This window comes from Toxoplasma gondii, chromosome IV (assembly GCF_000006565.2).
Source record: "Toxoplasma gondii ME49 chromosome IV, whole genome shotgun sequence".
In the NCBI taxonomy this organism is placed as follows: domain Eukaryota; phylum Apicomplexa; class Conoidasida; order Eucoccidiorida; family Sarcocystidae; genus Toxoplasma; species Toxoplasma gondii.
The window spans coordinates 744,661-756,847 of NC_031471.1; the positions used below are offsets into that span (position 1 = coordinate 744,661).

The window sequence follows — 12,187 nt, forward strand, 5'->3', positions numbered from 1 at the left end:
CCTCGTGTGCTCTGTCTCCCCCGTGGAGATTCTTGTGGGGTCGGGTGTTTCTCGCGCCTCCAAGTTTAAGGCGAGGCCTCAGGGGTTCTCCGTATATAAGCCGAATCCGGCGTCGTCAGGCCAACCGGGAGGAGTCGTCCCAGGGACGCGACGGTACGCGCGAGGCAGCAGCTAAGCTTGCCTGGATCTCTTTTTCCGTTCCTGCTCCTTCTCTCTCTCTCTGTCTCTCTCTTTGTCTCTCTCTCTTTGTCTCTCTCTCTTTTTCTCTCTTTGTCTTTGTCTCTCTTTGTCTTTGTCTCTCTTTGTCTGTGTGCGTGTGTGTGTGTGATCGCATGTTTCTCTCTGAATCTGCATAGAGGTGGAGAGATCTGCGAAACGCTGTGAATTGGACGCGACTTTGCTTTTTCATGCCGCTGAATCGAGGCAGGGACGTCGCCCGCAGGCTACGGGAGAGAAGTCCTTCTGGCATTTTCGCATGCGCATGGCGGTCGGGGGTTCTGCACATCGCGCGCGTCCTCCCCGAGACCCTGGAATGAAAGGTGCTCTTCTCTGTTTCGCTTTTTTAACTGTTCCTTTTGTTTTCCACTCCGATTTTTTGCACTTTTAATGTCCGCCGTCGCCGTCTGTGGGCCTCCAGGACATTCTCCTCGTCGCAGTCGGGGACCGTTGGCTGGTTTTTCGTACCGCCGACCGGGGAGTTTCCTGTCGCTCTCCTCCCCGTTTTCCGTTCCTCTTTCCCTCTCTCTTCTTGTCCAGGTTTTCCGTTTTCTCTCTCTCTTCTCCGTTCAAACGCTTTTCCGTGTGACTCGCGTTTTGTCTCTCCGTCCCTCCGACCAAAAACGTACCAATCCCCTGTCCAGTTCAGCACCGCCCCCGCCTGCGTCTCGCGTGTCTTCAGGGTTTTTGACTTTTCTTTGCGCGGCCTTGTCTCTGTGGGTGTTTGTTCCTCTCCGTTCTCTTCTCTGGGGTCCTCACGCTGGAAACGAGAAGCTGCAAGCCATAGTTTCAACGCAACTGCCCAGTCGTCTTCTCCGTTCTTCAAACAGTTCGAGGAAGCTCGAAACCCACAGCAAACGCCTATCTGCGCTTCGCACTGTCGGCTCCTTCTTCTCGTCTCTCTCCCCAACAAAACGCGTCTCTCTCCTCGTCTCTCCTTCCCTCTCTCCCCCTATATTCTCCCTTTCACCCTCCCCCCCCTGTTCTGCCGCTTCGCTGGGCTTGGCCTTCTCCCTCCCGATTTGAGAGTTTCCGCCAGCTTCCCCTCACTTTTTTTTCTCATTTTTTCGGAAGAATGGGGATGGAGGACGGCCGCGAACCATATTCGAGTCGCGGCATGCCGCCAAATGGAGATCGATACGGGAGAGACGCCTGGAGAGGCGGAGGCCGGGACCGAGACGCCCGCGGTCCGCGCTCCAGGGACAGCTTCCGAGGAGACAGAGAGTACCGCGGAGACTACTACGGAGGCTACGGCCCAGGCTCGTCTTCAGGAGGTCCTCAGAGTGACCGGGGATATGGAGGCGGCGGCTACGGAGGAGGAGGCGGCGGCTACGGAGGAGGAGGCGGCGGCTACGGAGGAGGAGGAGGCGGCTACGGTGGAGGAGGAGGCGGCTACGGAGCGGGAGGAGGCGGCTACGGAGCAGGAGGAGGCGGCTACGGAGCAGGAGGAGGCGGCTACGGAGCGGGAGGAGGCGGAGGCGGCTACGGAGCAGGAGGAGGGAACTCGGGAGGCTATGGATCTGGCTACGGGGGCGGCAGGAGCGGTCGAGAGAAACACAGAAGCCGTTCGCGATCTCCGGGGGGAGGCGGTGCGGCTGGCGGAGGCAAGGGAGCGAGGGGAGGCCAGCCGAAGCCGCGGCGAAATCCAGACATCTCGACGTCTCACGAGCGCTCGAGGTCCCGGGAGAGGAGAAGAAGAAGAATGCAGGCAGAGTGCATTCGCCGCGCCGGAGGTTTTCAGAAACTGGCAGACAGCGAAGGACATGAACCGATTCGTCTCTTCTGGGATGGCTTTCAGTGGGTGGCGAAGACTGGCGCGGCCTCCACCCAGGCTGGCTCCGATGCCGCGACGATGAACAGTACGAGGAAGTTGCGGAGACTGTATTTTGGGAACCTCCCGCTGCACCTGGGTCTGACTGAAAGTACATTCCAAGACGTAGTCTGGAACGAGATGAAGAACCGCGGCTTCTGCAGCAACCCAGAGGCGAATCCCGTCCTCTACGTTTGGTTTGCGAAAGACAAAGGGAACTACGGCTTCGTCGAGTTCGCCACTGTGGAGGAAACGGAGAGAGCGTTGACGATGGACGGCATGCTGTGCATGGGCATTCCTCTCAAGGTGTCGAGACCTAACGACTACTCAACCACATCGTCTGCTCAAACCCAGGCGATGAGCGTCATGGGGCATCAGGCTGCTGCTATGCTCATTGGACAACTCGCAGCACCCGGAGGTCCTCCTGCCGGTGCGTCCTCCACCTCGAGCGCGTTGGCTGCGACAGATTTGGGAGAGAGGGGGAGGGGAGGAGGACCTGTATGCTCTCGGATCTGGAAATCCGGAGTTGAGACAGCAGAGCCTCTGCAGCGCTGTCTGGGGAGATCCGTCTCCAGTCACGCGTTTGGCCGCGGATATACCGATCTTGTCAATCTTCTTACGCACTAATAGCGATCCATACCTACCTCCAACTGCAGCCGTGCACATGCATGGTCATACATCGATATATATATATATATATATAAACATGTATATATGTATATATATATATATACGGAGAGGGATGAAAAGCAGTATGCGGATGTCTTTCGACAGACATGAGCTGTCGGTCGCGTCTGCCTGTGTCGGTCACTCTCACAGGACTCGGAAAGAGAGACTCGCGTCACTCCTCTCTTTGGCACCACCTGCAGGAGTCGCGGTGTACACAAACGTATATTCACACACAAAAATATGCATATATATATATATATATATATATATATATATATATATATATATATATGTAGGTATGTATAACTAAGTATATGCAGGTATGTGTATGTAGATAAATGCACATAGATGTATTTGTACTTGGCGTTGAGAGTGTGGCGGCTGCTGTTGAAAGACCCGCTGCGCGTTTCTGTCTGTGTCTTCAGGCACGACTCGTTTCCTGCGAATTATGCAAATTGTCGATCCGTCAACTCTGAAGGAGCAAGAGGAGTACGACGACCTCTTGGAGGACGTAAAAGAAGGGTGCGAGAAGGCTGGAAAGATTGTGAACGCGGTCGTGATTTCGCCGAAAGTCAAAGACCAGGTTCCCTTCGAGTTGTGCGACATCATCCTCGAGTTCTCCACACCGCAAGAAGTCGATGCATGCGTGGTGACTATGGCGGGCAGGAAGTACATGGGCAAGCCTTTGGCAATGGTCAGGCTCGAAGAAACGTCTTTCGCGCAGTACATTGCTCCGCTCCTTCAGTGAAGGCCGGCGAACCTTGCGAAGGGAGCAGAGAAGAGCAGAGAAGAGAACGCGTCAAGTTCCCAGCGTGGAGGCCAGCAGCGATAAAAAATGGAGAGACAGGACAGATGTGCGAATTTGAGAGGAAGCGAGCACGAGAGAGAGAGAGAGGAATGAAGAACAAACAGAAAGAGAAGCAGCAAGAGAAGACGAAAGGGAAGAAGAGAGATGCGAAGCGAAGAGAACGAGGCGAGCGGTAGCAAGCAGAGCGAAGTGATTCAGAGAACAAGAAGAGCAGGATGGGTCTGCAGAGTTGTTCGGCTGCTGTCTCCGCATGTCGCCTTTCATCTGTTTTGACGCATCGAGGCCGTCTTCTGCTCCAAGGTGGACAGGAGACTCTGTCAAGCGTTGACTCCTGGATTCTTTCTGCATGTGGAGCTGCAAAGGCGTTCTAGCGCTTTGTCTGGGGACGACGTGGTGGAGGCCTTTGGCGTTTCCCCGTTTTCATGCGTGCGACGTCGATTCGTCTGCATCTTCGAGTCGTGGAGAAACGAAACATGCATCGCATGCAGACAGCATTAAAAAGTTGGACTCTGTGTCGTACACACTTGTGACCGCCTTGCGGCCGCCACTGCGCCGCCCTGGAGCACGAGGATTACACCTTGCTGTGCAGTATAGCAAATCGTTTGCATGAATGTTCAGCCTTTGTTGAGCATCGTACGGATATCTCGAAAGAAGGATTTTCCGCTTTCGGGGACCACGGCCTCCACGGTCTCTCCTCCATCCAGTCGCGGCGTCTCGCGCTGTCCCCTCGCTGTCGAGCTCGCCAGCTTAAACTTCCTCTGAGCTTTCTCTCTCCTCTTGCGGCTCCGTTCACTTGTTCTTCGCTTCGCTGGTGCGGCTTCAACGTACACCACGGCTCTCTCCAGCAACAGAGGAACTACTGGCTTCCGCTCGTCCCCAGGCGAACGAAGGGAGTCGTCCTGCATGAGACGCGACACTCTCCCTACAACATCTATGCAAATATGCATCTATAAAAGCGTTCAAAATATCTATCTAGATATAAGCATGTAGAAAACTGCATATATATATATATATATAGATATATAGATATATAGATATATATATATATATATATAGATATGTCAGCGTTTACGGTCGAGGTATGTGAAGCAGATCGTTTCTTCTTCCTCGGCTGCGTCGTCTCGTCTGTTTTTCGTCGTTCTTTGTTCATACTCCTTGGGGCGTCCAGGAGATGGAGGGTTTTCACAGAAACGCGTTTTTCGAGATTCGCGCCGGCGCCAGTGTTTAGACAGCTCAAGGAATACGAGAAGTGAGTCGTCAGGTGGACCTCGTCTCTGCGTCGTCGTGGGTGGACTGATGATCAAGAGGTCTGAGGAGACTTGACTTTCTTCAGAAGCGTTTTGAGCACTGTTTAGGAAAGAAAAAGAGGCAGGTAGCCTGTTGTGTACAACGCCTGCCGCGGGGAGCTTGGCAGTACGGGCGAGGCAGTCTGCTGTGGGACAGATATCCCCGGAACGCGTTTCTTGTCTTTTCGAGGAAGACGCTCGACAAACGTTTGGGGGTTCAAAGGCGATTTCCTTCTTTCAGACTCAGGACAATGAAGGGAAAAGAACAAGGAAGTAGGAATCGTATGAACTGACTTAACCAACGACAGAGGCGCGCATCGTGCAGTTGTAACCGCTTTCGTTTACTCCACTGCGAGACATATAGCGTCAAGGAAAGCACCAGCCTTCCTTTTCTTTCTACTTTGAACCAACAGAATCTCTCTGGGAGACGTAGGAGACGCCCGTGTATGCAGGCGCCGACAAGCCGGTAACACAAAGACACTCCGAGAACGCGAAAAATGGATCCTGTTTTCTTGTGGTCGCGATTTCCTACAGAAATTTCCAGGGAAATTTGACCATCCACGCGTACACCGACATGTGTAGGAGCATGCGGATTGTCGCAACGGGCAAGCCAGTTGACAGTGTTGTTTTTCACCTTCCGCCGGCATTCATGTTTGCTTGGCAGTTGTCATCAACAACTGTGGCTCCGTTTGAACACAGTTCTCGTGACCAGGGAGTTTGTTCCAGTGTGGACGGACGCCTTCTCTTCTTCTTGCCCGAGGATCAAAACATTGCACCCTCCTTCTTCAGGGTGTCGCTCATGCTGGCCTTCTTTTCAGTATCGAAGGCATCCATCTCCACGCTCGTATGCAAGAGGTCTGTCTCTCCATAACTGTGGATATACAGATAGAGACGCATTTCAAGATATTAAACATGCATAGATATCGAATCGCAAATATATCGGTAGATCGGTAGACGTACGAAGTGATGGAGACAGACGTAAGGACCCATTTTCACCTGCGTTCTTATCTGTATGTATAGGGGCGCCTGACGGCGCAGGTGAACGCAGTGCTCTCTGAATTTACTTCTCTCTATAAAGATATGGCGCTAGATGAATGTAAAAATATGTTTCCAACTTGGTGAAGCATACGTGGATCGTCAACATCGATTTCCGATCACGTGAGGTGCACTGGAACAAGACGCTTGAGGACGGCACGGTGTTGGACAGCGCGCATGCACAGAGAAAGAGCTTTGAAAAACAGAGAGAATCCTTTCTGCTTCTCGATGCCATCCATTCAGAACGCCTGCATCCTGTAAACCGCGTTTTTCGCCGCGAAAAACGCCGCTTGTCTCAAATGCGGTTCAAGCGTCTGGGTCTCCCTGCCTCAAAGTTGCCGAGAAGAGACGTGCCATCCATCTCAACAGCGCGAGTGGAGGTCAAGACAGCTGCGGATTTCTTGGTTTCTCGCAGCGTTTTTCTCTTCACTAAAAACGAACGAGCTTGTTTCCTATTTCACAGAAAGGCGTTCTTTCTCGTTCTTTCCTTGCCATGCAGCCAGCCGTCCCCGCCGTCTCCCGGTTGCGTGGCGCGGGCGCTGTGTCTCCAGTGTCTCCAGGAGACACCGGAAAGGAGACAGCAGTGGGGTTTCGCCAGTGTTTCGGTATTTCTCGCCGTTGGCTTCTCATTCGATTGTTCTGAGACGCGTTCTACTGTCTGTGGCGTCTTTTTCGGGCAGAGAGGCACCTCGTTCGTGACTTCTGCCTCTCTCACTCTCGTCGAAAAATCGGCTTTCTCCGAGGTCCCCCCGGCAGATGTCTTTTCAAGGTCTCGCGATGGTGCAGACCCTGCGGTCCAGAGAAAAACGGCTTGCGTCTCTCTCCTCGGTTTTCTCTTTCTTTTCATTTCTACTTTTCTATCTTCAAAAACATACATGCCATGCACGTAAAACTACGCAGCTGCATTTGTTTGGGGATGCCGGTGTCGCCGGCTGTCTGCATGAACGCATGGTAGCTCTGTGAGTGCCGATCTGTCTCTGTCTCTCTTTCATGGTCTGCCTCTGACCACCGCGTTCGTCGATCTCCTCCTTCTCTTTCTTCCTTCTTTCCCCTGTCTGTGTCTCTCTCGCCTTTCTACCGTCTTCTCGCTGTCTCTCTCCCCCCCTCCCCCCCCCGCCCGCCCTCGTCCCCCCCCCCCCCAGTCGTCTCTCTGGATTGTTCTGTCTGTTCTGACGAAGAGGTCTTTTTTCCTGTCCAAACCGTCGTTCGAAGTCCTTGACTTTTCTTCTCCCGTCGCGTCTCTCCCCTTCGCCTCGTCCTCATGATCGGCACAGAGAGTTGCCTGCTAGTGTTTTTCCTTCTCGCCTTCCTGGAGGCTGTTCTCGTTTCGTTTCGCCTCGGCCTCGCCTCCCCGTCCTCTTGGTTCGTCTCGGCTGTCTCTTCCTTCTTCCCTTCCTTCTTATTCTTCTGTCCGTTCGCTTCTCCTGGAGCGCCTTCGTCGTTGCCGACTCCTTCAGATGAAGGCGCGCGCGTCGAGAGTTCACTTTCTCTCTCCCGACAAGCTTCCTGGCCGCTCTCTTCCCCTTCGTCCGTCGCTGCGAGTGAGGAGAGGAAGGCGTTTCTTCGCCTTCGTCGAAACTATCTCCTCGTCTACCTCCTGGCGCAGGCCTCGGAGTGGATTCAAGGTCCTTACATGTTCGTCTTCTACTCCGCCTCCTGCAGTCTCTCTCTGCACCATGTCGGTGTCCTCTTCCTGGCTGAGTATGCGTCCGCAGGCCTCTTTGGATGTCTTGTGGGGTGCGTCGCGGACATCTTCGGGCACAGGCGCGCCTGTCTCCTCTACTGTCTGTTTTGTCTCCTTTCTTGTTTGTTCACACGCTCCTCCTCCTCCTTCACCCTGCTTCTTCTCGGCCGCGTCGTGGGCGGCGCGGCTCTGAGCGTCTTGGAGACTGCGTTCGAGGCCTGGGTCGTCACCGCGCATGCCGCTCTCGGCTTTCCTCCCTGCTGGCTCGAGGAGACTCTCGGCGCATGCACGCTCTTCAACGGCATCCTCGCGATTTTCGTTGGTTTCCTCTCCTCCGCGATCTGCAAAGCTTCCGGCATTCCTGCCTGCTTCGACCTCGCCGCCGTCCTCGCCGTCGCCGCTGCTTGCAGCATCCTCGCGCTACTGCCTCGCGTTCCAGGAGACCGAGAAGGCCTCACGAAACGACAGAAGTCGGACAAAGAGGAGGCGCCGCGAAAGCGCGACGGCGGACAGGGAAGCGACCGAGCGAAAAAAGGACATGGAGAAGAGAGTGAACAGGCAGACGAGGAAGGAAAGACAACGGCGGAAGGAAAGACAGACGAAGGGAAAGGAGATGTAACAGACAAAGAAGATGTAGAGGCGCAGGAAGGAAGAAGAGGCAGAGAAGAACAGCGAGACGAAGGACAGCGAGGTCCGGAAGTCTCGAGCGACGCAGGAGAGACGGTTCCTATCCCCCCTAGTAAGGAAGAAAGAAGGCGACGACAGGACAGGAAGGAGGGAACGGAGGAATCCGGCGAAGAGGTCTGTAGATCTTCGAGCGTCGCCTCACAGAGCGCGAAGCCGCTTTTCGTCTCCACCTGCGTCGGTGTGAAATTCAACGAAGAAGGTGGACCGCCTCAGGGGCAATGGCTTCCAGCGTTTGGCGCAGCCAGAGATACAGACAGAGAGAGAAGACGAGACAAAAGGTCACTGGCAGAGACATCGGAGGCCTGGAAAGAGGAGTCGTGCTCCGATGGAGTCTGTCGTGCGGTGGGAGGGCATCTCCTCGCAGCTCTGCAAGTGATCTTCAGAAACAAAGCTGTGCAGACATGTGGAGCAGTTCAGATTTTCTTCGAGGTTCCGATGTACATCTTCTTTGTCACATGGACGCCTGCCCTAGATTCGAGGATGGACCCCGGCCTTGTCTTTGCATGCTTCATGGTCTGCGTCGTCCTCGGAAGTGAAGGATTTCTCCAGGTACGTTTTTTCCTTTCACATCGACAGCGACGGTGCGCTCCTTTTCCCTGCCTGTCGAGGCTCCGTGTCGAGACGCGAGAGGCGCTTCCTTTGACCTAGATTTCAGGTTCCACTGACGGAGTCGTATCTCTGCTCTGTGGGTTGCATCCGTCTGTATCGATGGAGACACCCATCTCTCTTGAGGTCTCCTTGGCGCTCTCTCTCTCTCGCTCTCTCTCTCTCTCGCTCTCTCGCTCTCTAGCTCTGTCTCTCTCTCGCTCTCTCGCTCTTTGGTCTTGGGCCAGCAGCCGAGTTCTTTACGGTTCCGGTTTACGCACCGCCTCTCTGGACGGCTGGAGACAGCTGAAAAGGTGATCTTCTCTCTCTGATATCCTTCGCTCTCCCACCGCCCCTCCGTGGATGGCGACAGACACCCTCAAGCGTTCCGTACAGACTGACATGAGGAAGGCGGCCAGCGAAGTGCATAGCGGAAAACGTGTATCGCTCTCTTCACTCGCGTAGAGGGTCTCTTCAGAAGCACTGTCTCTCTTTTTCTATCGCGTTTCTCTTCCGAGAGAGCAGCGTCTTCGCATGCCGATGTGTGTGTGTGCGTGTTTGTGGGAAACATTCTTCTCTGCCTTGTCTTCTCTGCCTTGTCTTCTCTGCTACGAGTTGCGCATTTCTTCACCCGGCCTTGCTGTCTCGAACAGATGTATTGACCGTCGAAAGGAAACCTGGTTCCATTTATCGCGCGATGCATGCAGCGCGCATAGAGGCCGAGACTTCTTTGATTGTCGGGAGTTTCCCCAGTGTATAAAATGCGCGAAACAACGTGCTTGGAGCGGGCGTTTTCTCTTGCGTTTCCAGTCTGGTTTGAGAGGCAGAGATCCTCGTCTCGCGCTTCGGGATGCGCTGAGCGTCGGCGCTGTTGCCCTCGCAGTTCCTTCGACGGTTGCTTCTCACGCGTCACGGTTTGCCGCCTTCTGTGTCTTCGAGGTACAGAAACGAAGAAAGGACGGAGGCGAGAGAAATCATGAGGCGCACAGGCCAAAAACGCCGGACCGTTTCGCCTCGCACCTGTCGACACAAACATACACCTTTGAAAAACGAGTTCCAGTCTGTTCATGATGCACACATGCATGTACAAGCAAGGATGTATACGTATAGATGTTATTTATATCTACGCATACATCGATGCATATAGAGCACATATATATATATATAGATATATATGTATATGTATATAGATGTAGATATAGCACATAGTTCCGTACGTGTTTATGCCTGCATGTGACTTCATGGTGCAATTTTTCGGATTTTCTTGTCGGAAACGCAGGTTGTCTGCGGCGTCTACTATCCGTGCATTGCGACGGTGCGAGCGCAGGTGATTGACAATCGAACTCGAGCGTCGGTCGTCAGTCTTTTTCGCCTGCCTCTGAACGCCGCAATTCTCCTCATCGGCGGCTGGGGCTTGACAGAAACGAATCTCAACTTGCTCTTCGCCTTCTCAGCCGCCATGGTGGTGAGACTTCGCCGTGGGGGGAAAGACCGACCCAACTCGCCTTTCTCAGAGGCGAACCGACGCAGCAAATGCAAACCTCAGGGACATCTGCGAAGAACCGTGCTTTCTGTCCATTGCACCGTTCACGCACATACTCACATGTACATATATATATATATATATATATGTATCTATGTATATGTGTATCTATGTATATGTGTATCTATGTATCTATGTATCTATGTATATGTGTATATGTGTATATGTGTATAAGTAGACATAGATGAGGCTGGGCTTGTTCGGAAGGCTTCAGCGTGGTATTGCTCTCTGTATGTTTACATGCAAATTTGTGTATGTGCGCGCATTCACCTTGCGAGCCGATTTGCGTTCGGTTCCATTCGCAGACCTCCACTCACGTAGGTGGAGTTGCCTAGAACGCCTGCCGATTTCGACATCCACAGAGTCCTTACACAGGACAGGCGCTCCGTACCTCGCCTGCTGTATGTTCTGTTTGGGATATCTGCATATGCATGGAAACATGTGAGCAAGTAGTCTTCGCAGAGTGTTCCTGTCGCCATTTTCGATTCGCCTTCTCCGTTTTTTCTCAGGCAGCTGCAGCCATTATGGCTGCGCATCTGATCAACGTCGAAAGTGAACAAACCGGTCCCGGTGTCTGCAGCCGGGGCGGAGAAAGCGATAGAGACCAAAGGCAGATGAAGGAAAAAGTCTGAAACAGTCTTCAGAGAAGGAGCGTAGTGTTTCAGGCATCGGAGAGCGTTGGGGAGACCAGGATCTAAGGACAACCGCCTCTGAAAAACTCTGCCTGCATTTACGCTTGCACACCTAAAAAAGAACGGAGCTTTCCTCTGCCAAACTCTCGTCTGCAAAGTGCACGCTTCTGTATTTCTACTCATAAAGGTGGATGTGAATGCGGGGTGCAATCATCTTTCCACTATATATATATATATATATATGCATACATAAACGGTAGGGACATCTCTCTCTCGATATATATATATGTATGTTTCGATATAGAAATGGATAAGCAGGGAGATGGATATTGATACGTGAAGAAACATGTTGTTTGGTTGAATGTGTAGAGAGGCGAAAGGGATTAGCGTGTGCCAGCGGTCGCAGAAAACAGGCTGAAGAATTCTTGTCGCCTTCACGGTGCCGGCAGAGAAAGGCAATGGAAACAGGAAAACGAGAGACTTTGCATTTCTCTCGGTGTCGGCACTCTCCCCATCTTTCCTGTTTGTCTCATAATTGCGTTTCGCGCCATCCCGCACCGACACCGAGTGCTCTGGCGCATGCAGCGCAGTTCTCAGCGTCTCTTGTGTTCAGTGACCCACAGGGGAGACAGTTTTTCAATGTTTCTGTGACGCCAGTGTCTCTGAGCAAGCATGCGTCGAAAACGCGCACCGTTCGCGCTTCAGAGTTCACAACCGACTCGCAGAAAGCAAGCGAGGGAAGAAGAGGAGAGAGACCGTGTAGGGATGCTAGAGACTTTCTGACGTAACACTGTCGCAGAAAAGGTGAGAGAAAGAGAGTCTCAGCTTCTCTGTGAACACCAGCGAAAAAACGGACGTTGCCTTCTCCTCTCCTCTCGTGAAAACGGCCTCGTTAGCAGACACGTTGACATTCAACAGACCGAAAGATACGCACGCACACACATGTATACGTACTTGTATGTATGCATATATATGTATATATATATATATATATATCGGTATGGAACGACCTCGGCGTGAGCATTTACACATACACATGTGTACATGCATGCGTCGCTACATGTTTTTGCATGCGTATAAAAATTCAAAACCACGCAACATGAGAGGTAATTATCGGGAGGAGTTCAGAAGCACTGAGTACACTGGAGAAGACTGGGAAGACCGGAGCGTATCCGTGAAAGAGAGTTAAGAGCGGGCATCTAAGAGTTCGACCCAAGGTCGAAGCTTAACTC

At 52.8% G+C, this 12,187-nt stretch overlaps 2 protein-coding genes across 2 annotated transcripts; both read left to right on the forward strand.

Moving 5' to 3' along the window:
- The first annotated feature begins 290 nt into the window (after positions 1–290).
- Positions 291–4,159, forward strand: TGME49_319850 (splicing factor U2AF family SnRNP auxilary factor large subunit, RRM domain-containing protein). Its single transcript, XM_002369811.2, has 2 exons — positions 291–2,456; positions 3,121–4,159. The coding sequence occupies exons 1-2, from the start codon at positions 1,292–1,294 to the stop codon at positions 3,441–3,443; spliced, it is 1,488 nt and encodes a 495-aa protein (XP_002369852.2). The 5' UTR covers positions 291–1,291; the 3' UTR covers positions 3,444–4,159.
- A 2,594-nt stretch (positions 4,160–6,753) lies between these two features.
- On the forward strand, positions 6,754–12,035 carry TGME49_319740 (transporter, major facilitator family protein). Its single transcript, XM_018782968.1, has 3 exons — positions 6,754–8,744; positions 9,591–10,245; positions 10,833–12,035. The coding sequence occupies exons 1-2, from the start codon at positions 7,086–7,088 to the stop codon at positions 9,849–9,851; spliced, it is 1,920 nt and encodes a 639-aa protein (XP_018638041.1). The 5' UTR covers positions 6,754–7,085; the 3' UTR covers positions 9,852–10,245; positions 10,833–12,035.
- The last annotated feature ends 152 nt before the right edge of the window (positions 12,036–12,187 follow it).

Bases quoted from the DNA above. Each gene is read 5' to 3' on its own strand.
- TGME49_319850 (XM_002369811.2), top strand. From the start codon at position 1,292: ATGGGGATGGAGGACGGCCGCGAACCATATTCGAGTCGCGGCATGCCG. The intron at 2,457-3,120 runs GTGCGTCCTCCA...CTGTGTCTTCAG, and splicing joins ACCCGGAGGTCCTCCTGCCG to GCACGACTCGTTTCCTGCGA.
- TGME49_319740 (XM_018782968.1), top strand. From the start codon at position 7,086: ATGATCGGCACAGAGAGTTGCCTGCTAGTGTTTTTCCTTCTCGCCTTC. The intron at 8,745-9,590 runs GTACGTTTTTTC...TTGCGTTTCCAG, and splicing joins GAAGTGAAGGATTTCTCCAG to TCTGGTTTGAGAGGCAGAGA.